The sequence below is a fragment of the Dendropsophus ebraccatus genome, chromosome 4 (assembly GCF_027789765.1).
Source record: "Dendropsophus ebraccatus isolate aDenEbr1 chromosome 4, aDenEbr1.pat, whole genome shotgun sequence".
Taxonomy (NCBI): domain Eukaryota; kingdom Metazoa; phylum Chordata; class Amphibia; order Anura; family Hylidae; genus Dendropsophus; species Dendropsophus ebraccatus.
The window spans coordinates 39,548,433-39,575,871 of NC_091457.1; the positions used below are offsets into that span (position 1 = coordinate 39,548,433).

Genomic DNA, 27,439 nt, shown 5'->3' on the forward strand with positions numbered 1-27,439 from the left:
TTCAAGGTGAGCGTACTACTATTTCTGGTCCCTCCACAGTGAGACACGAGGTGCTGGTGCCCTTGTGTTTTTGTGTAAGTTGGTGCTTAATTCAAAACTACTTGAGCACCAGATTAAACTTCCTTTACTATCATCTGTATTTCACAAGGAATGTCCATATTGCCTTCACTACTGACAACCATCAAGATTGTTGTTATTATTACCCTGCTTTCCATCCAAAACTACCAAATGTATAGAACACCTCATTTAGTATTATTAGTGCAAACTTGCAAAATTGTTTATTAATGTTAATTTTAAAAAATAACCCAAAGTCTTTGAATGTATCTTTATTTGGTTTGGCAAACAGATATCATTTAGAACTAATAAACATAATGTGTGATACATGTAACAAACTGACTAACACCAAGATTTGGAAAGAATTAATAACAAAAAATATTATATTATAATTCATTAAAACATTTTTCTGAAAATCTGCAATTTTGTCAATGGAACTTTTTCGAACATGGCCTCTATAAAATATGGAAATAGTTGTTATTTTTTGTCCCTGATCCCTAGAGAGACATGAAGATACCTAATGTAAAACTGGCATACCCTGGATGCACAAGAGAAAGTTATTTTGATGGCCCAACTTAAACATTCTAATAGGCTATACTGATGACATCCAGTTCACAATAAATTGTAACATAGCATTAGTTAATCAACATATTTTTTATGGTTCCAAATTAGCTTTAGATAGCAACATTTTCCAAAAGAAGAGATTTCCAAAATCTTGGACCACCATTTTATGGACCCTAAAGTTGGAAAGGGGCTAATCTCAAAACTATCATCATACATGTTTATGTGAAGTGTCTGGTATTGTAACAGTGTCCTCTGTTTGGGCTTATTCCCATGTTCCATAAAACACGAAACCTACTGACAGGGAGGCCCTGTAGTGGACTCTTTCCATGCCCGGCAGTGTTTGAGGCACTGTAATGAAGCAGCCGCGTGGCTCTGTCACTTTCCTCATCATACTGATACGTGCTGCCGGGAGGGGAAAGAGTCCACTACTGGGCTTCCCCATCTGTAGCTTCCGTGTTTCATGGAACATGGGAATAAGCCTTTAGGTCGGGGCTACTTTCCATCTCTTTGTAGCATTATAAAATTGATTGCACCTATTGGATACCAGGTGTAGTTTAAAGCAAAAAAAAATATTGTATATAATCTTGAAAAAGAAACGGAATGAAATCCATTATACACACAGTGTGGTGCTACTTCTAAAGAACAGAATTCACAGATCTCTGATAAATTGATTAGAAACATCCCTCTTTACAATATCTTATTGCCTCCATTGTATGTAGGCTATAAACATGTTCTAGGATTTCTAGCTAATGTCTGGAGTAAAAATCTCTAGAACAAATAGCTCCACCTTTAGTGTATGAGAGTGAATTAAGTTCCAAAATTTTATTAAACAAAACACTTAATCAAGAAAGTGATGAAGTTGAATGTAAGAAGCTTGCTAACATAAATATTTAAACATAAAGTGATACATTGTTGCATTTAATAGAAATTAATATCAGTGGCTTTTTTAACGAGAACTACGGTACTTTGCTGTAGAAGAAAAGCTGTAGCTGTGCTGGATTGATATCAGAAAACACAAAGCTAATTTCTTGAAAGCTTAAACAAGCCATGAGATGCATCAGACAAGATCTATTAGGAGATTATTTTTTCACAGGTAGGATTGGAGCAATAACATTCCTCTATCACGCTGTATTTATAATTGAAAGATGTTCCATTCTTGCACTCCATAAGTACTTCACCCTCTTTGATCGCAGTTGGTATACAGCATTTACACTTCTGTTCCATTTTCTGATTCTTAAATGAGTACCTGCCCGGAGGTAACATGACAGTATATAAGCAATACAAGAATCCATTCAATTAAAAGTACAGGTATGTCAGAGCTTAGTTTGTCCTTCAATAGAGGCAGACCATGCAACTGCAACAGGGTCTCTGCAGCAAGGGTGCCCGGCAAAGCATGGTCGGCCTCTATGTTATTCCCTCCGGACCAGCATACCCGTAATCCGTATTTCCCTGATTTCTCTGAGCACGTTTGACATCACTTGTGCACCAGGAACCTGGGAGAACAAAGTAACACTGGGGGCCTGGGCCGAGTTTGGTGAGGAGGGAAGCCGTACATGATTTATGGGGCCTCACAGTTTTTTCTATGGGGCCCCATGAATCCTAGCTACACCCCTGTTCAGAACATTGTAATATCACAGGCATAGTAGACGTTTATTGCATATTTACAGTTTATGCCATAAATGTGTAATATGTATTGTCGATAGTGACAGGAGAATTACTTGGCGCAGCTCATCGGACTGCAGGAAATGTGTTCCATAAATTTACAATGGAAACGGTCTTCTGCAGCAACACAAATATGGAACCCGGAAATGAAGCACTTAGCTAAGCTTCTCCTCGTACCGAGTGCAAGTGCCTCTATAGAGGGGATTTGCCATTGTTTCATTAGTGAAACCAGGATAAGTATATGGTTATGTAATTCAATCCCCAAATTGCTGCCCTTTTTGTCTTGCTCCATGAATTCTCCTTAGACTTAGTGAGGCACATAACCATGCCCCACTTTAACAATCATGGGGTTCTAACCAACCTCAACTGAATAAAACTTCTGTGCAACATTCAGAAGCTTTTTCTAATGACAAGGACACTTTAAGGCTTTGTGCACATGAGCATGAAGCATGTATCACAGTTAACAGTATGTCAACAATTGTTTTATTTATTTTTTTTTTTTTACTGTATAACCGGCTTTGCATGATATAACAGTGGCATAAAAATAACAAATACCTGTTCATTTTATACAATTTCTGTATAAAACCCCTCTTTACGAGGCTGGTAAAGATTATATCTTCCAAGGAATATTAAAATGTAATGCCAGAGATCAACTTATACTCACATGGAGAAAGACTCGCAATTCCCTTCACAATATGTTGCATTTACTGGTTTCAGGGACACACAGTTATCAAGATGGAGGATGGTAACATTGCCATGGATTTGACATGGATTTTTAGAAAATTCTAAAAGAAGAAAAATGACATAAAGTCGGTTTAATCTCATGCTGTACTGACAGGGCTGCTTTACCTATGGGGCAGATGGTGGATTGGCATCGAGCCCACTTGCTTGATCCAGCCTCGATGCCAGGGTCGGAATAAAGGGCCCTAGGAGCCTCTACCAGTCTGAACCTGGAAGACGTGTATGGGAGCCATCATTACACCAGTCCCACACCTGGAAATTCACAATGCCTCACAGTCCCTGTCAGTCTTCAGATGCCGCTGTACTGTACATAGCAAGGGAGAGGGGCGGCCCTTACCAAGGACATGACTATGACTTGCGGTGTCTGGAGGGGTCTAATCTGGTTAAAACAGAAGAATGGAGGAATGTGCAGCATTACTCACATTGTTTGCTGCACATCCTCTACTCTGCTTTAACCCCTGGACGACCCCTGATGTACCAGTATGCCACAGCTGCCTGTCACCAGACGACCCTGAATATATTGGTACAGCCATATGTTATGTAGTTATGAAGTGAGCTCAGTAGCTAAGCTCGCTTGATTGCGGGCAGGGACCATCTGCTATCAGCAGCCGGGCCCTCATACTTACTAACAGACTGCAGCGATCGCACTACACGCCATCACGACGTTTAAGTGTGAGAGGAGCAGCTCCTGGCACTTACCGATCAGGACCCCTGCAGTGTGATTGCTCGGGTCCTGATCGCTTTCCTGGACTGCAGGAGGAGTTTTCCTTACCTCTCTGCAGTCTGATTGGTGTTCTGGTAATAGAGTCTGTCACAGGTAACACTGATGAATGCTATGCTATGGCATAGCATTGACCAGTGTATGCAGTCTCATGATTGCATGTAAAAATTAAAAGTAAAAATGTTTTTAAAATACCCCAAAGCCACACATTGTTTGTTGCTTTGATGTATGGGGTTATCCTCTGGGTTTTCCAAGAATACACCTTAAAGTAGGAGTCGTCTAAATAGATTACATATAGGAAATACTTCCTAGAATACCCCTTAAATCCCTTCATGACCAAAGTTCCTTGATGCACACTGCTCACACTGAAGCAGTGCTCTACATTTATTCATCCTCTCCTTTTAAGAGCCATAACTCTTTTTATTAAAGGGGTTATTGAGCGTAAGGGCCCCATTACACGTGACGATTATCTGCCCAATCAAGCAGATATCGCCCTGTGTTACAAAGACGTTTATCAGCTGATTGTTGTCTTTCAACGTTAAAAATGCTTGCCGATGTGTCTATGCATGCATTAGCACAGGCCATTAGTGCAGCCAACACGTGTCCTAAAAGGTCATGTGCGACTGATGACAGTTTAATATGTCACATGATTAAGGAGTGGTCAGCTCTTAAAAAATTGATTCAAAGTCCATGACAGTAAAGGTAAGTAAAATCACATACTATAAAAAAAAAATACAAAATAGAATATAACTACTGTATCACAGAGACAGCCACAGCCTATGACATTAAAGGGGTTATCCAGCACTACAAAAACATGGCCACTTTCCCCCTACTGTTGTCTCCAGTTTGGGTGGGGTTTTGAAACTCAGTTCCATTGAAGTAAATGGAGCTTAATTGCAAACTGCACCTAAACTGGAGACAACAGTGTGGGAAAAGTGGACTTGTTTTTGTAGCGCTGGATAACCCCTTTAAATAATGACTATATATCTTTATGTTTAATCTTTTTTTCATTGGCTCATACCTCTACAAACCTTGCAACATCCATCTTCACTTAAAGTTACTATCCCCTATAAATAAAAAGAATTTCACATTTTTAGCTTTTTTAAAAAGTTACACACACGCCCTGATATCCTACTAATATTTCATCACTTTATTACGAATAACCTTTTATAAATATTAGTCTCTTTATAAAAGTAGATGCGTCTATATATCTTGTATTACGTATGATTTTCACAGAAAATAAGAACATACCTTTTCGCAGACTGATGGGTCAGGTGGTTTGCATATTACTTGCGAAGTGTATATTTGAGAATTCTCATCACAATTGTATATGGTGCAGTTGTTACTTGGAGAAGACCATGTCTCTCCAGGCTGTACAAATAATCAGAAACAGATTAAAAAGTAAAAATTTTAATTACAAAATATAATATATATAATATATATATATATATATATATATATATATATATATATATATATATATATATATATATATATAATATATATATATATATAATATATATATATATATATATATATATATATATATATTATATTAGCCATATTCTTATACATATTCTTATAATATGATCATACATATTCTTTTTTCTGATACCATAGTCAAGCTGGCCCTATTGCCAGGAAATATTGCTGACAGAGTATGTAGACAGATCATGGCCAGTCGGGAAGTGAAGTGCGCTACCACATGCTTCTCCTAATGATATCTAGAGATTGCTTGATGCTTTACCTCTTAACAGTTTATCCCGTTTTTACTAAAAAAGTACAATACAGTTCTGCCCAAGTATTGGTCAGGGTTGACCCTTAGTGCTGGGAGAGCAGCTAAATAATAGCAGCTGCTTCTCCTGGCTGGGTTTTCTGTTAGTTCAGAATGACAGGAGAAAGAAAAGAGTTTGTGGTCCTGTCTGTGCCTTACTCTTTTCAGTGCACCTGAGGGACACACACACACTTTAGTGCAATAAATAAAATTACATATCGTCTCCCTGCTTCTCCTCTTTTGGTCTCGATCTAGTTCACCCATTAAATACAGTAGATCTCCTTAAACCACTCTCTGTTCCCTCCTGTGTATTTTATTTTGCTGCCTGCTTCTCCAGTGAGGTCCTTATCTCTGCGTAAGAGGGTTAGCAAGTGGGTAAGTGTGGGAGGGGCCGCGGGGAGCTGCGGGGGGGGGGGGGGGGGGGGGCTGCCCTGGTGATCACTAGATCGTTCCGGGCAGCCCATAGAGGATAATGGCAGCCAGCTGCCGCTGCTCCTATTCCACGGAGCAACGGCAGCAGATCACTGCTATCACAATCATTTTTTTTTCAACATGGTTGAAAGACAAACGACTGCAACAATCAGCCGACATAAACGATGTGGGCTATTCGTTGCCTTCTATTCCAGGGGACGATTATTTGGCCAATAATCATTTCGAGGAATAGAGCCTTAGGGTCCTATTACACTAACAGATTATCTGACAGATTTTTGGGAGCCAAAACCAGGAGTGGACTATACACAGAGAACAGGTAACAATGGAAAGACTTAGATTCCTCGTCTTTTCAAATCCACTCCTGGCTTTGGCTTGCAAAAATCTGTCAGATAATCTGTTGGTGTAATAGGGCCCTTAGGATTTAATTCCTTCTGTGCTCTGGCACTCTGTTGACCTCTTGTCTCTGCAGGAAAATCAATTAGCTTTTATTTCCCCCTCCTTAAGTTTGCACAGCATAAAAAATTTCCTTTAAAAAAAAAAAAAGTACTTTTATTTTATAAAAATATTCCAAAATTATTATAATAAATCTTAAAAAAAAAAAACTTAAAGTATAAAAACCCTGTACAGATTTAGTGCGTTCACTGCATTTGTACCGACCTCCAGAATAAAGATAGGATGTTATTTTCACAGCATGGTAAAAAAAAAAAAAAAAAAAAGGAAGAAAAAAATTCAAAAGAATTTCCATAGAAAATTTTAAAAAATATTAAATATAATTTACAGTATGTACCACAAAATGGTTCATATAAAAACTACAACTTGTCTCACAGAGTACAAGGTCTCATATTTAGGCTATCCCATCTTTAGGCTAATGTCAAAAATAGAGAAAATTATACAGTCGGGATTTGTGGCTTCTATATGTTTAATGTGTGCACTGTCTGTGATTGTGGATTAGTGGTTTTGTGGTCAGGTGCAGAGGGCCTTATGCTGTTCTTTTACTAGACACTTCTAATCCTAAAAATAATAATAGTTCTACTAAAATATGCAAATTGGTGTACTGGGGATTAGGATATAAAATTAATCCAATCAGTCACCTAAATTCAAATGACACAGCCTACAGTATCTCTATTTTTTAGTGATTTTCTCTCTCTTTTTTATATTTAATTAGGCCCAATATCTTTAATTAAAGGGTAACCAGGAGAAAAAAAAGTATTTAAATCATCTGGTGTCAGAAAATTATACAGATTTGTAAATTATTTCTGTCTAAAAACTCAAGTCTTACAGTACTTCCACCAGTTGATTGGAAACCAGGGTTTTTTCTCTGGAGTACCCCTTTCACACGTTCATGTACAATCTGCAGTAGTATATTTTTATTCTGCTTATATTAATTAGAATCATTACCTGTAATATTTTGGTAACATTGTCAGCTGTTATGATGCAGTTTGTCTGGATACATTTCCCACAGCATTCACTTGGAAGCTTTTGGTATACGTACCCCTGTAGATTGCAAACAATTGGTAAGATGCATAAAGATAATGAAATTACACCTGCATAGTAAATATCGAGACACTGGGAGTATTCAGTCATTCTTCTGACTATATATCATCTGATCGTTGCCTTTTAACATGAAGCGATTATTGTATAATCATTTTGTGTAATAAGCCCCTTAGTCACTACTTAGTTGAAGCCCCTTTAGTGGTGATTCCAGCCTTTATTCTTCTTGGGGACCGTCGGTGTAGCCATTTTAACATCTCCAGAGATATTTCATTTGGATCAAATCCGAACTCTGGTTGGGCCACTAAAGAGCATTCACAGAATTGTCCCTCAGCCACTTTATCTTGTCTTGGCTGTGCACTTATACTGTGCACTTGACAGGGTCATTGTCTTGTTAAAAGGTGAACCTTCAGTCTCAGGTCAAGAGCCCTCTGCATCAGGTTTTCATTTAGAATATCTCTGTACATTGCACTATTCAGCTTTTCCTAAAAAAAATCATCAGTCTCCCTTTCCCAACCACTGAAAAACATCCCCATAGCAAGATGCTGCCACCACCATGCTACGCTGTATTGATGGTATTAGGCAAAGGATGGGCAGTGCTGTGTTCTCTTACAGACATGACCCTTAGAACAAAGGCCAAATAATTCAACCTTGGTTTCATCAGATCGGAGAATCTTGTAAGAGTGTGGGCGTCTTCCCGGCAGCATTTATTTTTTTACATCTTTTACTAAGGAGAGACTTTATTCTGGCACTCTGCCATAAAGTTCAGATTGGTAAAGTGTTGCTGTGATCTTCTGGAGGTTTCTTCCATCTTTAAACAGGTCCTTTGGAGCTCGGTGGGAGTGACCTAGATTCTTCTCCACAATTACTCAGTATTATATGGTAGGCTGATGAGAAAACCTTCAGCACGCTTGGGTTTGTCTGAACCTGAATTGTAATTATTTGATAACCAGTGGCGAAAGAGGTTGGATGCAGCCCTAGGGGGTCCTGGAAAACATGGATACAGCTTATGGCTGTATCCATGTTTCCAAGCAGCCTTAGGGCTGCAACCAACTTCTTCAGCCCCCAGAAATCAAATGCAGAGCATTTAGGTTCGGACGAACTCAGCCTTCTCAAGGTTTGCTCATCTCTAGTAGGCACTAGCTACTAGCCAAGTAAGAAACACAACTAGATAATAATGGATAACATACACAATAAAACAATGATGCAATAACTCGTAATTTAAGATTATGAACATATATTGAATGTACAAAAGAAGCATATTAGGTTAGCAAAAATTAGCAATTAGGTAACAACAAAAATTAGAACACACTTTTGCAGTAATAAAGTGTTTCACAGTTACGTACCTTTGAGCAGTCACTTTGGCTATTTACAGTGCATAATACTTGACTTTCTTTCACATTAAATTGGCCATTCACTTTATGACATTCATAGTACGAACAGGAATTATTAGATAGATACCAGGTTGTATTGTCCTGTAAAAATGTATATATTTGTCACTTCTTTTCATTTATGATACTTTTTTATGTTTTATGTTTATTACATTTGTCTGAATATTCTTTTCAGCTTCACTCATTCCTGTATTCTGTTTTCTTATCATTATGTTTCTATTGTGCTTGTCATGCAGCTGATTACCTTATTGGCACAGTTTAATACTATTTAACATTGTAGGCATTGCATAAGCCTAAGCTGGCATGCTAAGTTCCTCTGGCAGATACTGTACATTTATGTACATGATGCCATCTGCCAAAATATACCAGGTCTTGATGTATCTTCTCAAGGCTTTCAACATGGCATTCTCAGAAACTGAATACTGTGAGAATACACGTAAACATACTCTCTTATGATGGTCTCTTTACACTGCATTACACTGCACTCTCTCCTTTAGGCAGAAAAATTTCCTGATATTGCATGAGATTCCTTAAGAAAACTAAAAAATCCAAGCAATATAACAACCTCAATACTCTTGTAGGAAGAATCATATTGTCAGTTTTGTTTTAGAAAACACTATGGGGGACATTTATCAAACTAATTGCGCCAGTTTTTAGTCTAATATATCTAGTTTGGGCTCAAAATAAATCTAATATGAATTTATGAAGCTTTTTAGACAAGACTATCTAAATTAGATGCGACTTTTTGAATTAGATTTTTTGTTTAGTGTCCTACAGTGAGTGAATGAGAAGGTGCACATGCGTCCGCTTCCTCCCTTCTCCACTCAAAGAAGTGACATGTCAGAGGAGGCAGCAGAGGAGCGTGCACTCTCCCATAGATGGGCAATGACACACTGAGCACGGCAGGATTCCGTGGCAGAACTTTCCGCTCAGTGTGAACATTCCTTAAGTAAATGTGGCGGAATTCTGTGGCCGATCTTTCCGCCATGGAATCCCGCCAGTGGGCCATAGCCTGTCTATGAGAGGGCAAAGAGTTGACATGAGGCAGACGAGATTCCGCTGCGGAATTTTGCCACATTTACTCAGTGTTAACACACCCTTAAAGTGACTCTGTACCCACAATCTGCCCAGCCTAAACCGCTTGTACCTTTGGATAGCTGCTGTCCTAAAAAACAACCTTCAAACCTGCAACCCTGTGTCAAACTGGCGTGGCCTAGAGTGTCTGTGCATTAGGCTGACACAACCTCTCTGTCCTTCCTCTCCGTCCCCTTCATCATTAGGAATGCCCCAGGCAAGTATTCTCCTATTCATCAGCTGTGTGAACACTGCACATGGGCTGAATCGTTAAGGCACCTGGGCAGTTTTCACTGCAGAAGAATAGGAAAAATCCTGCCAGAGGCATTTCTAATGATGAAGATGTTGGAGAGGAGGGACAGAGGGGTGGTGTAAGTTTAGGGCACAGATACTCTAGGCTATGGCAGTTTGGCACGGGCTGCAAGTTTAAAAGTTGCTTTTTCGGACAATAACTGCATCACCTGCTGAACGGACCCTAGGACAGACCTTGGATTAAAAGCAGATATCTGACGGTACAAGCGGTTTGGGGGGGACAGATTGTGGGTACAGAGTTGCTTTAAGAAGAGAAGGATTTAGGAGTAGTGATTTTTTACAACCTCAAAATAAGTCACCAGTGCTACCATACCAGTTATACTGCGGTATAAAAGGCTAATCAAGTGTTGGGCTGTTCAGCTAGAGATATAACTACAGCAGTAGGAAGAGATTGTAATCCTGCTGTATAACTTTAGTATAAGACCACATCTGGAATCCTGTGTCCAGTTCTAGAAACCTCACCTACAAAAAGATATTAATAACATAGAATAGGTTCAAAGACGGGCTACAAATATGATGCAAGGTCTGAGGCAATGGACTGGATTAATGAGAAATAAATAAACAGATGTTAATGCAAATTTTTTCTTACTAAGGACTCCAATTTCTAATTAAGCCAATTCCGCACATTATTACATGCTGTCCGAGCACTCAAACTGTTAATTATTAATGAGTGTCCATAAATAGACATAGGCTATGTTCACACATTAGTGCAATCAAGGATGTTAGTACATAATTCTAGTGTAGGTGGACTAATTGACCTTTGGATGTGGCTTAATTGAAAAGTCTATTGAATTAACCCCTTAAAGACAGAGCCAATTTCGATTTTTGCGGTTTCGTTTTTTCCTCCTTGTGCTTAAAAGGCCATAGCACTTGCATTTTTCCACCTAGAAACCCACATGAGCCCTTATTATTTGCGTCACTAATTGTACTTTGCAATGACAGGCTGAATTTTTGCATAAAGTACACTGCGAAACCAGAAAAAAATTCAAAGTGCGGCGATAGCAAACATGTTTATTTATTTATTTACTTTTATTTAAAACCTGGGAAAAGGGGGTGATTTTACACATATACTAGAAGCCCCCCTGGGGGACTTCTAGTATATACACTTTGATCTCTCGTTGAGATCTTTGCTGTATAGTCATACAGCAAAGATCAATAAGATCGGCACTCGTTTGCTTTCGGCTGCTGCAGCCGAGCCAGGGACGGCGCCATCTTGGAGCGGTCCCCAGCCGGCTTCAGTAATCGTTCAGGAACGATCTCCGCCACTAGACACCAGGAAAATGCTGCATCCGGTAATCGAATGCAGCTGTCATGTTTGACAGCTGCATCTGATTACTGTATTAGCGGGCACGGCGATCGGACCGTGCCTGCTAATACCCGCGGTCCCGGGCTCCATGAGGCACCTGGGACTGCGGCGGTTCACAGCGGGGTCACCGCGCGGCCCCGCTCTGAACGCCCGCACCTGCGTGAGGAAGTACAGTTACGTCCTCGTGCGGGAAAGGGTTAAACTTATCTAAGTGATAAGAAAGTTTTCTGATGACAAAATGTACTTCATGTTAGTAGAAAAATTTGGTTGATACATTAAACGGGGTCTCTGGCAAAATTATTTTTACCAGAAAGCTATATAGATTTGAAAATTGCTTTAATTCAAAAATATCTAGCCTTCCAGTACTTATCAGCATCTGTATGTCCTGCGGGAAGTGGTGTTTTCTTTAAATTCTGAAACATTACTCTCTGCTGCCACCTCTAACCTTTACTGCTTTGGACAGTTCCTGTCACAGACAGAGGTGACAGCAGTGAGCACAGTTTCAGACTAAAAATAAAACACCACTTCCTGTAGGCCAGTAGCAGATAAGTAATGGAAGACGTTTTCAATTGAATTTAGAAATCTTAGGGCTTATAAGGCTAGGTTCACACTGCGTTTTCAGCATCCGTTTAACCGATCCCTTTTTTTTAACCTCCAGAAAAATAGGGTCAGCAAAGTTTTTTGGTCCGTTTTGGTCCGCCAAAAAAAACGGATCCGTTTTTTTTTTATAATGGAAGTCAATGGAAAAACGGATGCACAGAAATGAATCCGTTTTTTGCAATCCGTTTTTCATGCGTTTTTTGCAAAAAACGGATGCTTTAAACGGATGATGAAAACGCAGTGTGAACCTAGCCTAACTTTCTGGTACTATCTGTTAAAAAAAATAATTATTATTTAACTGTTATAAAAAAAGGGAAAAATTTGCATTTCTCTGGGTTTGAAATTACATGTGTGTGACAAAGATAGTGACGCAACACAAATGAGATAATAATTCACATTTCGGGTGCCTTTCCTCATACTGGATCAGCAGCGGATTTCACGCTGCGGGTTTGCAGCCCCATTTGAACATACCCTTACATCCTTAGTAACTGTAATGAGTATCTAGACATACCTGAAGTAAAATATTTGTTCCATTCGGAAGTGTAATGATGCAAAACTGTTGGACACATTCACAACATCTCCCGTTTTCTGTTTTGTGCTTGAAGCCCTGCCAGATAACAGGTAAGACATTGCATTTAGTATGAAGAAGAATTACATGTATTGTCCCCACTGTGTATAATAGCTTAACATCTCACTTACCAGCTTACATTCTCCTTGACAGGTTCTAGTCTCACATTTTACTGCATTTAACTTGGTTACAGAATCCTTTTGATGAGTACAATTACATTCATAACAAGGGTTATCATACGGTGGTGGAATAGTAGCACCTGGCTGTTAAATGAAAGAAGGGAATTATTAAATTAGGAATTATCACAGCTTATGGTGCGTTTACACAGGCAGATTTTTCTGACAGATTTTGGAAGCCAAAACCAGGAATGGATTTGAAAAGAGGAGAAATCTCAGTCGTTCCTTTGTGACCCATTCCCTGTTTATGATCTGTTCCTTGCTTTGGCTTCAAAAATCTGTCAGATAAATCTGCCTGTGTAAACGCACCATTAAATGTCAATAGTGTTAGCGCCCAGTGATATGGTTTTCACCTGCAGCAGTTTAGTTCTAACATAGCTGGAGCCATCCAAACCAAGAGCTACTTGAGTGGAAGTGGGGGTTGGTGTCTCGCTAGTTATTTGTTGGGAAACGCTGAGTTGTAGGAAAAAACTCAATAAGTGCTGATGCCTCTGTTGGATAGCATCCTGCTATGGTGTCAGCTTAAAGTTATGTTCACACAATGTTGTTTTGTAGTTGTCCTTTTGACAACAAAAAAGGGCAGTCATTTTATAATTACAGCCATATATAATGATCATGATTATTATTTGCGGCCGTAATTATCAAAATATGGACATATTTTGTCATTAAAAAAACGGCCACAAAAAAAAAACTTGTGTGAACATAGCCTAAAGGATGTGCTTTGTACAAATTAGCAAGCCTCTCTGAACTGAACATAACATGTTGCTTTATGTCAAGTGATCTAATATTGTTGTTCATTGTCAATTTATTTATTCTCTCGTTTATTTTTAAATAAGACAGCACTATACTTTAGGCTTTCTTACCTGATATATAGTGTTGTTGACCACACATACATCTTGAGGCTCTTAGGAGGGAAAAAAGGGAAAAATTCAAAAAACCCAAATGTAATGTTTTTAACTACATGAGATTGTCTTGGCTTTTATGACAAACAAGAGAAATTCAGAAAGCCTTGTGTTAGCAGAGAGCAGTGCACTGTGGGAGCTTAGGTGATAATAATTGAGATGCTCCTGTGTAGGGACGGCCCGAACCTGCTTTGGTTCGGGTTCGTAAGAACCCGAACGCTCGGCGTCAGATTCCTGCTGTCTGCCCGCTCCGTGTAGCGGGTGGATACAGCGGGAGAACCGCCTGGAAAACTGGGATACAACCTATGGTTATGGCTGTATCTCAGTTTTCCAGGCAGTCCTCCCGCTGTATCCACCCTCTCCATGGAGTGGGCAGACAGCGGAAATCATTTCCAAGAGTTTGGGTTTGTACGAACCTGAACCGAAGCAGGTTTGGACCATCCCTACTCCTATGTCGCAAAAAACATCTTCTAATGTTGGGGCTATAAAGAATAAAAATATAGCTATAGCTACCCCCATTCCCCAGCAGCTTCGATTGTGGCTGCTCGGGGTCCCTCAGTGTTCATCTTATCTGCCTTCTGACCTCTTGTCTGGGAAGCAGGGAGAAGAGACGAGCAGTGAGGGACTGATTTGTGAGCTGCTGAAGACTGGCAGAGTACCTGATAGGATTTCTGTTTGTGGATTGCAGATATGTCGCATACTTTTCACTGTGCAAGTACTAGCTTGTATGGCGTAGGAGATGTGTTGTGTCTGTGAGGCTAGGTTCACACAACGCCTTTTATTTGGCCCTTCGACGGACATCTTTTTGGACATCCGTCATTTTTAGGCCAAATAACTTTCGCTATTTGAAAAACAGATGTTATTTAACCTAAAAATGGCGGACATCCAAAAAGATGGCCGTTGCATAGCCAAATAAAGACTTTGTTTGAACCTAGCCTGACAGGTAGTGTGCTGTGAGTGGACAAGTGCATCTACCCTGGAAGAGTGAGCAACATAACTATTCACAAGGGTTTAATAGATTTGAAGAGTCAGAGAGACTTCATTAGTTCAAGCCCCACCAAAATCTTTTAACTCAGTGCTTCTCAATTCCAGTCCTCAGGCCTCACAGGTCACGTTTTGAGGATTTCCTTAGTATTTCACAGGTGATATAATTATAGTCAGTGCATCAGGTATTACATGACCTGTTAGTGAGGCCTGAGGACTGGAATTGAGAAGCACTGTTTTAACTTACTGCAGAGTGAGGAACATCATACTTACTGTACCTCCTGTATGTGTAAGTGTATATATTCTTGTAATCATCAAGCTTTAGTACCTCTTGCAAGTAAAGTGCTTTTAATTTGTGTATTCAAATGATTGTGTCTGTACTCCTCCAACAAGGTGATCACCAAAAGGCCCTTGCTTTACTATCCCAAGCCCCAAGGTTCACTTATAACCCTGCATCTGCATCTCTTTCAAACATCAATTGCATTTCAATAGATCATGGGCAGGGAACCTTGTCTCTCCAGCTGTTGCAATACTACATCTCCCATCATGCCTGGACAGCTTTAGCTCCCCAGGCATGATGGGAGTTGTAGTTTTGCAACAGCTGGAGAGACAAGGTTCCCTACCCCTGTAATAGCCTGTCCTATTACTTCAATGGGATGAACCCCTCCATTCTTCGGGCGGAGGGCAGCATCTGCCTAACCATAAAATGGAGTCAATGGTACAGGCGGAGAGTGAAGTGGGAGCGCATGGGAACGAGCGGCAGAATCCGACACAAGTCCACTGCGTGTTTTCCTAAGTTTGCACATACCCTTACATGGGAAATGTGAAGAGCAGCTATTATGTCTCCTCACAAGTTGCCATTTAGCTGGTGTTCATTTAGCTGTGAAGTGACCATATATTTTTTGTCCAAAGTTCAATACTGTCTGAAAAGTAGAAGATTCACTTACCACATGTTTTATTTTTACAGCAAGGATTTGCTGGATCAACAATTTCAACTAATCTAAAGCCGATCTTATCACAGGTTGGCGGAACAGGTGTTGGACACCTTATTGGTTGACACTGCACAGTAAATGACTTTTCATTACAAGTGCAGATGGAGCAGTTGACGATCCAAGACTCATTGGGCTGTAAACAGAGAATAGAATTGTATGCAAGCATACTGGTAAACAAGTTAGTGCAGGGTTGAATCACAGAGGTCTGCACTGAACCTCATCATTATTATAAACATCTTGTAAAAGATTTTACCTCATGCCTTCATATGAAACATAGGCAAGTACAACAGCAGTATGGGTCTAAAGCAGCCTATTGGTGCTATAGTACAGATCCACCCAATGGACATTAAATCATCTATGTCCATTAGCCGATGGTCTTAGTAATGATGCCGAGGTCAGTAATGTCAGTGGTTACATGCCCATATAGTCCATCAATGCTGTTGTAAACAAGGACTTGTGGGCACCATAAAGGTACTGTTGCTGGAGAGATAGATAGGGAACTAATGTTTGTTATTTACACATTTTTTTTTTTTTTTTTATATTTTTATAATGGGCAAGGGGGTATTTAAAACTTTTATTATGGGGGGGGGGTATAAGGGTTTCTTAATACTTTTAAAAACTTTTTTTTTATTACACTTTTTTTTACACCTTTTATCACTGTAAAAGATGCAATCAATAGATTGCCATAGATCACACATCAGAAGCCCCTTAGTCAGGAACATAAATGTACATTCCTACTGCATTGGGGTATGTGCAGTAAGAACATATATATACATGTTAATGACGGGAAGGGGTTAAAGTGTATCTATAATTTTTTTTTTGCTGGTGCAGGAGATGCTGTTAAAATGTTTCCACTTACTTGTCTGTTTGGACGCCCCGAGAACAGAATTAATCTGTCAATGCCATTGACTATATACACTAAAAATGCAGTAAACTGTGCTGCTGGATGAATTCTGTCCTTGGGGCGCCAGAACAGACATGCCAGTGGAAGGATTTTAACACTGTATCCTGCACCAGCAAAGAATGATAGTTGCACTTTAATTGTACATTTTAAATTCTATTTTTTATTTTCTGTCTTGCTTAAAGGGGTAGTCCACCCAAAAAAAATTTCTTTCAAATCAACTGCTACCATGAAGTGCCAGAGATTTGTAATTTACTTCTATTAAAAAATCTCAAGTCTTCCAGTACTTATCAGCTGCTGTATGCCCAACAGGAAGTTGTATTATTTCCAGTCTGGAGAGCAGGAGAGGTTTTCTATGGGGATTTGCTCCTGCTTTGGACAGTTCCTGACATGGACAGAGGAGTCAACAGAGAGCAATGGGTCAGACAGGAAAGAAAACACCACTTCCTGCTGGACACACAGCAGCTGATAAGTACTGGAAGACTTAAGATTTTTTAATAGAAGTGAATTACAAATCTCTGGCACTTTATGGCACCAGTTGATTTGAAAGAAAATTTTTTTTGGTGGACTACCCCTTTAAGCTTCTAGTATTAAATAGAGATATGCTTTGCAACATGAACCTCAGAAACTATAGACTGGAGACTTCTTTGGGAGAGTTTTGTTTGCATACTGTACTTTGTGACCTGTGTAGAGTTTGGTGTGCAGGAAGGAAGATAAGGTAAACTGTATCCATTACCCATTCTCAATGGCGAATTCTACCGTGTTTCTCCAAAAAGAACACAGGAAGAGAAAGAAAGTATACATATCAAATAACTGTCATCCCGTCCTCTTCTCCCTGGCAACATCTTGGATCGATGTTGTCAGAGCAAGGGGCGGGTTTGGTCTTCTTCCTCTTCGACGTCTTCCACAGCAGTGAATGGGAGAGAATAAGGCTGCTGGTGCACTTGCGCACCAGCAACCATTTAATTGGCTGGAGCGCATCACATGGCTTCCAGCTTGCACAGCCCTGATTGGCTTATTTGTGGAGTAGGGCTTATATTTCAAGCCTAGTTCAAAAAGCCTACAAAATGAAGCTAGGTCTTATTTCTGGGATAGGGCTTATTTTTGGAGAAACTTGGTATGTTATCTGTCCTCCAGCTGTTTTAAATGGGTATTACCATTCATTATAATCCCATCTGAGATGATAGTGAGATGCTAAACAGTAAGTGACAGGTTTTTTTTTGTTTGTTTTTGTTTTTTTTAAAACTCAGTTGCCAGGGTGAAAAGTTGCAAGATTTCAGGATATTTTATAGAGGTTTTTAAGTATAGATTTCTTCTGAAATGTTTCTCAAAAAAATTTGAGAGTCATTTTCTGATGACAAAATGACAAATTGCAATCAAATTATACACTCATACCTCTCTTCCATTATAGAAGGCTCTTTCAGAATGGAGCAGTTCAAGAACCGAGCAGAGCTATTGGCCCACAGAGTGTAAAGAGTTAGGTGGTGATGCAATTTCATACTGCTATAACACACTGCTCCTTACTGCAGGAGCAGGGAATCCTCTCATAATGAAGGGAATTCCTGCTTTAATTGGGGATTCCCATTTAAAGGCAGAAAGGTTCTGTCCTGAGTGTGCTGTGTCTGTACTGCTCAACACTATACTGTATGCCTTCTGCTCAGAATGCCAGCCAGGCACGGGTTAAGTGGTGATGCTATGCACAGCATCACCACTTAACCTACTAGGAAGAGCCGAACACCAGTCAAAATGATGGGTGTTCTGGTCTTTGGGAAGATGTTACTTAGGCTGTGTCTTTATCTGTACTTCAAGCCTTTTAACCCCTGCCTGGCTGGCAAACTGAGTAGAAGAAGTACAGTGTGTGCATCCCGCTCGGCAGCAGTACTGACACAGATGGCTCAGGACCACAAGCTTTCTGCTCTTGAGTGGGAAGCGCTATTTAGAGCAGGATGCCCTTATTATGAAGCGATTCCCCTCTCCTGTAAACAGTTGTACCCGAACACCTTAAATAACGGGAGGCTGAACAATAGTTATCTTCTCGAGGTTTGTTTGGACACTAAGCAGAGTTCAAGTACTGAACAAAACTTTGGGGAAAATTGTTGTTTGAAAAGTGAATTACTTGAACACAGTGGTGTTCGAGAACCAAAGTACCACTTTACTTAGTTCTCTTATTAATACACTAACAGTTTGAAGATTCCTCACCATTTTAGGCTCTCCATTAGGCCCGACACAACCTGAGGACAGAAAAATAAACAGTAATTACAATCAAGTGTATATTTGCTAGGCATAAGGCCGTGTGCCCCCATTTGTCTTTTTTTTTTGTTGTTTCTTTGTTTACATAATCATATAATTATCTTGTCTGGACTCTGCATTGTAATAAGGGTTTCCAGGCTGGATTATTTATAACATAGCCTTTAATGCACATTTAATAAGCGTTAATCAGCCTTATCTTTCAGCTGAATTCATGGCAAAATAGCACTAATTAATGCACAATAAATGCTATGTGTGAACACAGCCTAAAGAAAGACCCTTGTTAATTTATGTTTTGTCAGCAGCTGCACATAATAAAATTACTGAACCCTGAGCAATTGCTATTTAAAATAAAAAATGTCCATTCCCCACCATAGATGGGCTTTGAGATTTGCAGCTGCACAGAAAGCACAATATGACAAAAGGCATAATATTTTTGCAATACTTTTTCTCTAAGGGCTAAAGAACTCGCAAATGTGGGAACACAGCCTAAAGCTATGCTCACTCATAGCATTTAATTAATGTTGTTTAGTGCTAATTTGCCGCTAATTGTGAAATCACAGTAAGGGCCCTATTCCACCTGACAATTATCGTTCAGATTATCGTTAAATCGTTCGAATCTAAACCATAATCGTTCGGTTGAAATGCAGTTAACGATTAACGACCGAACGAGAAATCGTTGATCGCTTCATAAGACCTAGACCTATTTTTATCGTTGCTCGTTCGCAAAACGTTTGCAAATCGTTCGCATTGAATAAAACGTCGTTCGGTGGTTCCCAGTAGATAAAAAACGCAATAGCGCTGAAATAGCGAGGAAAAAACGATCGCAAATACGATCATAAGTAACGATTATCGTTCCATGGAAATGAGCAAATGTTTTCAGGTCTTTCGCAATAGCGGTCGTTTGAGATCGTTAATCGTTAACGATTATGCGAACAATAATCGTCCGGTGGAATAGGGTCCTAAGGCTGGGTTCACACACAGTATTTTTGCTCAGTATTTTGGTCAGTATTTTGCAACCAAAACCAGGAGTGGATTGAAAACACAGAAAGGCTATGTTTAGATAATGTTGAAATTCAGTAGATGGCCGTCATTTAATGGCAAATAATTGGTGTTATTTTAAAACATTGGCCGTTGTTATGAAATAACGGCCATTATTTGTCATAAAATGACGGCCATCCACTAAATTTCAACAGTGTGTGAACAGAGCCTTTCTGTGTTTTTAATCCACTCCTGGTTTTGGTTGCAATATGAGGACCACAATACTGACTGAAATATACTGTGTGTTAACCCAGCCTGGAGCAGCGCTATATTTGCTGCAGTTCCATCAGTCGCTGCAAAAGACACCTTTATGATTTTCAAAACGCCTGGGGTAGCACATGTTGGGTTTTGTGATTCTAATTTCTGTAATGGCGCCCAACCCCTTAATTGATGGGCTTCAAAGCTAGCCGCTACTTGTAGTTAGGTCTATGAAGTCACTTTTTTGAAACCTAGAATAAATCCTGCTTATAGTTTTCTTTTTGTTTTGTATAAAAATTCAGAGATATGGGTATCTACTCACTATGTTCTGAGATTAGTGTAGATCGCTCAGTCCAGTGAATGTACTGGGTATAAGTGGCAATGCACACAGCATGAGTGAATGGAGAGCAACTGGATCAGCAATCATGCATATAGCAGTGATGCATGTGAAACGCCCAGCTCAAGGAATGTTAGCGTGTCACTGTTGTTATAACTTTTAAAACCTAAATCAACAGGGCATGTACAATAAAGCATGGTTGCTATTTACATTGATTATTTAGGGTTTTTTTTGTTTTTTTTTTAGTTTAAAGCAAAGCTATACTATACTTTATTTGAAATCCAAATCCAGTCTCCTGAAGGCAGCTTTTTGGTCTTGTGCTGGTTGAAAAAAGTGACTAATGCACCTGTCAATCAAAGGACTGGTTTCTCCGTAAATGCACAAATGACTGGGACATCCTATGTTTTTTGTTAGTTTTTTAATCAGCACAAGACTAAAAAGTTTTGGGAGACTGACTTTTCAAGTTAAGTATAGCTTTGTTTTATAGCACGATAACAATTTAAAAAAAAAATGTAGATTGGAAACTTGCTTTATTTCATATTCCCTGTAGATTTATATGTGAAAAGTTATACCACAGTGACACTTTAACTGACCTGCCTTTCACAGGAATCCCTGCTTCTCTACATACTCATAATAAAGACAAATCTCTGGAAATTTAGATAAATCTGTTTTTTGGAGGAGAGATTTGGATTGTATTTGAATTCATTGGAACAGATTCCCTCCTCTCTTTTTATAACTATTCATTCACATGCATATTTATTTCAAAGCACCAGTGGTATAGTTTAAAAAAAAAAAAAGCTTACCACACTGTGGAACACATATTCTTTTATCTGGTTCTGCACTGTAGAGAATGGTGTTATTGGGGCAGAGGCATGCTTCTCCAATACTATTTAGAATACTAGGAGAAAATCTACAAAAAATAAAAAATAAAAAAAATAATAAAATTTATCACAAACAAACTGAAACTACTATGGCATACTAAGCAAAACTTTATACAATATTTGTATTTCCCAAATGTATTGTTTGTAATTGATAAATTAAACATATTTAAAACTTTTGCACATAAAAAGTAACAGTATACCTCTATGTATCATGATATAAAAGGAAACCTGCATTTATGGCACATTTATTTTCCTAAATACATGTATTTCTCATAAAATGTATAAATACATTTACCACTGGGCATTACTATCTTTCTTGTCATGAGTATGTAACTGCACAGTATGACACTCTCAGCAGTGATTGGAGAAAGTGTCAGAGTATAGTGATACAACCACTTTTCAAGAGGAATAGTTACACCCAGTTTTCAATTTATTCAGGTGGAATAACTAAGGAATGGAAAGTACTAAGTGACACAAAACCAAAGGAGGAGTTCGGTCCGGGAAGGGTTGGGGGTAGACACAGACAGTGAACCCTGAACTTGTCCCTGCCTACTGTGCCTGCCTACTTGCCTCGGACAGCCCTAGGTGACTGCAGGCAACTGGGTGCCAGTCCCTAACTTACAATAATGCGATAAAAAAAACATGGGAAAAACAAACTTAGGGGGTATTCAACAGACCAGCAAAGTACAGAAATCAAACTTAGGGGGTATTCAACAGACCAGCAAAGAAACCAGAAATTAAAATCCAGAGAGCAGTCAGATAAACAAGAGCCGAGGTCAATAAAACCAGATAACATTGCAGAAATTGGAAAGGAGAAGCCAAGGGTGCAGCACCTTGGCAGGTGGTGTCAGCTAAGAGTGAAGGGGTGTGCTTCAGCAGCATGTGGCTTCCGGGGCTGGCACTTGAGAATGCGGGTGTTGCTCTGCGCACCACAGAAGTCCTTGCTGAATCAAAGTCTGGTAAGATTATAACAGTACTCCCCATCCTCCCTGTCGATGAGGTGCCTCTGGACCCTCACTTGAGGGACCTGGTTTGGAAGGGTTATGTAGATGGAAAAGCCTGATGAGTCGAGGCACATGGTTATCTTTCTCAGAGACCTAAGTGCGCTCGTCCGGGCCATAACCCTTCCAGTGGATAACATATTGAAGATATTTTTTTACTTAACAGGAATCCAATATTGCTTCCATATACTGTATGTGATACCTTTTTATCTGCACTTTGTGGAAGACATTATGAATATGCATTGAGTTTGGAAGTTGCAGTCCGTAAGAGACAGGGTTGATGATCTCTGTGACAATGTAGGGACCAATATAATTTGGCGCAAATTTTCTAAAGGGTATTCTAAGACGAAGGTTTTCAGTAGAGAGCAGGGCCGATTATGGGGTCTTTGCCGCCTGAGGCAAATCTGCACGCCTGCTCGCAGCAAGCCTAATACGGACCATCCCGGAGACCCAATCACCACAGCGCGACCCCGGGCACTCAGTCAGGAAGGCTGCTGGGTGACGTCACAGGAGCCCAGCAGGACGCACGAACAGTGGTTGGTGTGGGAGGTGGGACAGGTGACAGCTGCAGGGCTGCTGTCATTTTTGTTAAGTGAAACTTAACTAAAATGACAGCAGGGGAAACATTATGCCGCCCCCTGCTGGAACGCAGAGTTTGCCGCCTGAGGCTAAATGCTCATTTCTGTTGTCTCTGGCAAATGCCAAGTGTCCTGCACAGTTTTGGGCTATGAGCACAACCCCCATCTGTGGACGTTGGGCCCTCATACCATGCCCTTATGGAGTTGGTTTCTAACCGTTTGTCCAGACACATGAACATTTGTGTCTTGCTAATTTCCAATAATTTCCACCTGTTGTCCATTCCATTTGCAAAAAAGCATGTGAAATTGATTGTCAATCAGTGTTGCTTCTTAGTGGACAGTTTAATTTCACAAAAGTTTGATTTACTTTGAGTTATATTGTGTTGTTTAAGTGTTCCCTTTATTTTTTAAACAGTGTACATTTTAATTGTCTTCAATCCTACAAATTTTTATTCTTGAGCAACAAGCTGACCATTAGCTTTAGTACCTTAACCCCTATACGACCCTGGGCATACCGGTAAGTCCTGTTTTATGTAGCGCACTCTGGAGCGGAGCGCACTTCATAGCAGTGGGGGCTGGCTGCAATCAGTAGCCGGGCCCTCACACTTAATGGCAGGCTGCAGCGATCGCGCTGCAGCCTGTCATTAACCCCTTAAATGCCTGTCACTTACCAATCAGGACCCCCGCAGTGTGACTGTGGTGGTCTCGATCGCTGTATAGGACCACTGGAGGTCTCTTACCTTCCTCCGTGCATTCCGATCGGCGATCTGCTCATTGAGTCTGCCACAGGCATATAAAAAACTTAATAAAAAGTTATCAAAACGTAAGATCTACACAAATTTGGTATTGATAAAAAGTAGAGATCATGGCGCAAAAAACTACACCCCATACAGCCCCGTAGGTGAAAAACTAAAACCGTTATAAGAGTCACGATAGGGCCGTTTAATGAATAATTAATTGAAAAGAACAAAAGGATTTCATAAAAAAAATTAAAACATTAGAAAATCTGTGTAAACCTGCATATGGTTGTGTTCAGACTGACCTATAAAATAATGGTATCATGTCGATCTTACCGTATAGTGCATTACGTAGACACAGGAAGCCCCCAAATGTTACCATATTGCATTGTTTTTTCCAATTTCACCAGTTTATATTTTTATAAATAATATTTTGGAGTAATAATAATGGAGTTAAATGTTTCTGGTAATACCAGAATAACGAGAGATACATGCAGGGGCATATATGTTATGTTAGGTGTAATATGCTATGTTTTATAAGATAGATAGGAAATTGCAGAAGATCTTTTTTGTTGTTGTTGTTGGGTAGACCATCCTTTTAAACATACAATTTACGAAGTTAAAAAAAAATACACTTCATACCTTGAAGTGCAGGTAGGCTGTGTAGTGTTGCTGCAGGCTTTATAAACTTTTGGACTAGAACAATTAAAAGCTGTAAATGAATACAGATGAATAAATAAATTATACAGTCTTAATTTTTACATTAAGCAACTGGTCACTATACTGTAGTAAAAAGAAAATACAGCAGTCAGCATAAAACTCAGCATATGGCTTAAAGAGAGAATGTAAAATTTCGGTAAATACATTGCATTAATAAAGTTACATTACTCTGTAATATAAAATTCACATGATCCGTGCCACGACCTGAACCACGATCCGCACCACGAAACAATAGGACATGTCCTAGTGCAGATCACAGCATAGATCCCCCCCCCCCCCCGGCCCCCGGCATCAGATGTGCTCTTTGGTCAACGCATCCACTACTCACCTACTACTCTGTGCCGACCGGCTTTGTGTTTACCAGAAGTGGCCTGGACTACACTATCATCTTCTCCCGGCAGCGCAGTCCAGGCCATTTCTGGTGAGCCTGTCTAGCCGGTCTGCACAGTGGAATAGGTGAGTAGTAGATGCGATGACAGGAGATCGCATCATCTCTGCTGCCAGGGGGATCCATGTCGGGCGGCGGGTGGTCCCCGGCTAGGGGATCAATGCAGCGATTCTCCTTCGGATCGCGGCACGCATCGTGTGAATGAGCCCTTAGGCAGAAATTGAGTTCTATGGGATTTAAAAAAATTCCTGAACAAACTTCTGCTGGCACAAGAAATCTTCAAATTCAGTCTGTTGTAGCAGTCAATCTCAAGAATGACAATGTTTAGTAAAAAAAAAAAAAAGAGTTTTAAGGCAAACTTTGGGGCCAAATAGAGCTCCATAACTATGGCAAAGCTCTCAATATTCTCTTTTTGCCTAGAATAGAAACAGCAGCTGAACAGTGTTTTTTTTATTTTATTTTTTTATTTTACATTATAGCAATCTTTGTCACTTTCTCCCAGTACTGTACAAACCAATCATCAAAAAGATACAATATTAGAGAATAATAAATTGGGAGGCTCTGCTGAGCTTACTGTAGTATTAGAAATAATAAATAAATTCACATTTATTTTTAAAGTTTCAGTAATATCAACAACATAATATTAGTGCTATACTAACTAAGGCCATGTTCACACAGCGTATAACACTGGCTGTTCTGTGACCCGGCCGGGTCACAGAACGGCTGCTGTTACTGAAGATCGTCCAATCGTCCAGGTTGGTGCTCCAGTACCAGCCAGATGATTTCACTGCTGCTTAATTCGGATGTGGGCGCACCAGTGTGAACTGACAGGTTCTCTGCTCCATTGTGTGAACTGTCAGTTTTTTGCGGGGCCACCATCAATGTCCCACATCGGCAACAACGGCTGTGATTAATACACAACTTACGTTGTGTGAACATAGCCTAAATCATAAAAAAAAATATGAACACTTACCACATGGAGTATCTGTCCGCCAGTCTGTGCACTTGTCTTTCAGGATACAGTCTAGTGCATAAAACGCCACTTGGTCACAGGCAGTAGTTTGATCACAATCACTTATAATACATCTCTTGTAGTAGTCTTCATATGGAAGCACTTTATGACACTCTGCAAATTTACTAATGAGGGAAACAAAACAATGATGTTTGATAACATTTTAAAGGGAGTCTTTCAACAGTTTGGGCACTCAAAATTGATGTCAGGACCATATAAAGGAAAGCTGCATGACTACAAAAAGCTTGCTTTAGTGTCTCGGACACCATTATTACCAGGGCCCAGGAGGCCAGCTTTCTATGTTAAGCAGCCAAAGCTTTCTGAACTGAATGCTTCCACGGTCACTCATCACAGCTCTGAATTACATCTCCAGCAATCTCCTAAATGGCCTCTTCTGCTGTTACTTAAAGCACCTTAAGAAAAGCTCATTGTATAGAGCTCTGAGCCTATAACATGAAAAGGTCTCCTCATGGGCACTTACAATAATGGCACTCGTGACTACCACATCAACCCCGCCCCCGGGCCCGGAAAACCCCTTCAGGGTGCATTTACACGTACAGGATTTGCTTTGAAAATGCAACTACAAATCTGCGCCATCAAATCTGCTGCAGATCTGCTGCAGATCCTGTACATGTGAACGCATCTTTAAGGTTTTAGTCCAAGCTCCATTCATTTGTATAATACAAAAGCATTGCTGAGGTGGGCTAGGAAACTGCTATGGGGTCCTTGAAGTGAGGGGAGAGCAGTTCTAGTGGTCCCTTTCTCTTTGTTACTGGGTAGTGAGAACCTGTAAAGTTTTGCTTTCTACACATTATCTGTATTGTTAGTATTTATTATTTATTACTTACCTGCTTGCAATAATGTCACATATGTTTCCATATTTACAATATGGTTCTGTAATACCCCTCCCAGTTACAGTGACAGGTTTAGCTGTACTTAAGCCACAACTCTTTTTAGGAACCTTCCAAAAAGAGGCCATAAAAGAGCAATCTGAGATGATGGTTCCATCTGGAAGACGACAGTCATCTGCTCTGTTGTTGGAACAGGTACCTTAAGAAAAGTTTAAAGATAAATAGTTTAATAATCTTTTAAACATAAAAAGATTTGAGGAAAAATCCTGTCTTGTTTTTCCAAACTTCTTACACTGTAGGACTGCTGTTAGGTCAAAGACTGCTGTTAGGTCAAGGAGACACGAAGGAGGACGAAGGAGCGCAGGATATATCCATCTGTGCTTCCAAAATGTAGAAAAATGCTTATGTTATTTAGGCAATATTCACATGCTCTACAAACAACGTTCTGGCCGCTACCTATGGCCGGAATTAACAATGATGAAATCCATCCATAGGTAACTTAAAACAACGGCCGTTGTATATACAGCGTGTGACCATAGCCTAAATAATATATTATCTGATTGAGGCTTAACGGGGTTATCCAGCAAAAAACCTCTCCTGTTTTGGACAGTTCCTGTCTCAGGCAGAGATGTCAGCAGAGAGCACTGTGTCAGACTGAAAAAACAACATCTCTTGCAGGACACACAATAGAAGTAAATTTCAAATCTATATAACTTTCTAAGACCAGTTGTAGTGTCACACTATAGGTTTTTCTTTGCTCTTTATACAACCAGGTGTCCCAGTTAGTATAGATCACTGCTGTG

The 27,439-nt window shown here is 39.8% G+C and overlaps 1 protein-coding gene across 1 annotated transcript in view; it reads right to left on the reverse strand.

The window, feature by feature from the left end:
• Positions 1-475: 475 nt before the first annotated feature.
• LOC138789259 (mucin-2-like) overlaps positions 476-27,439 on the reverse strand; it is a 54,457-nt gene continuing 27,493 nt past the window's right edge. The window contains exons 7-21 of the mRNA XM_069967860.1: positions 26,634-26,835; positions 25,747-25,910; positions 24,308-24,377; positions 21,272-21,378; positions 18,845-18,876; positions 15,700-15,877; positions 13,730-13,770; positions 12,822-12,953; positions 12,634-12,729; positions 8,786-8,914; positions 7,347-7,442; positions 4,994-5,113; positions 4,764-4,809; positions 2,945-3,065; positions 476-1,864 (exon numbers count right to left, since the gene is read on the reverse strand). Coding sequence (XP_069823961.1) covers positions 1,690-1,864; positions 2,945-3,065; positions 4,764-4,809; positions 4,994-5,113; positions 7,347-7,442; positions 8,786-8,914; positions 12,634-12,729; positions 12,822-12,953; positions 13,730-13,770; positions 15,700-15,877; positions 18,845-18,876; positions 21,272-21,378; positions 24,308-24,377; positions 25,747-25,910; positions 26,634-26,835 — 1,709 coding nt within the window. The 3' untranslated portion in view covers positions 476-1,689. The remainder of the gene's footprint in view (positions 1,865-2,944; positions 3,066-4,763; positions 4,810-4,993; positions 5,114-7,346; positions 7,443-8,785; positions 8,915-12,633; positions 12,730-12,821; positions 12,954-13,729; positions 13,771-15,699; positions 15,878-18,844; positions 18,877-21,271; positions 21,379-24,307; positions 24,378-25,746; positions 25,911-26,633; positions 26,836-27,439) is intronic.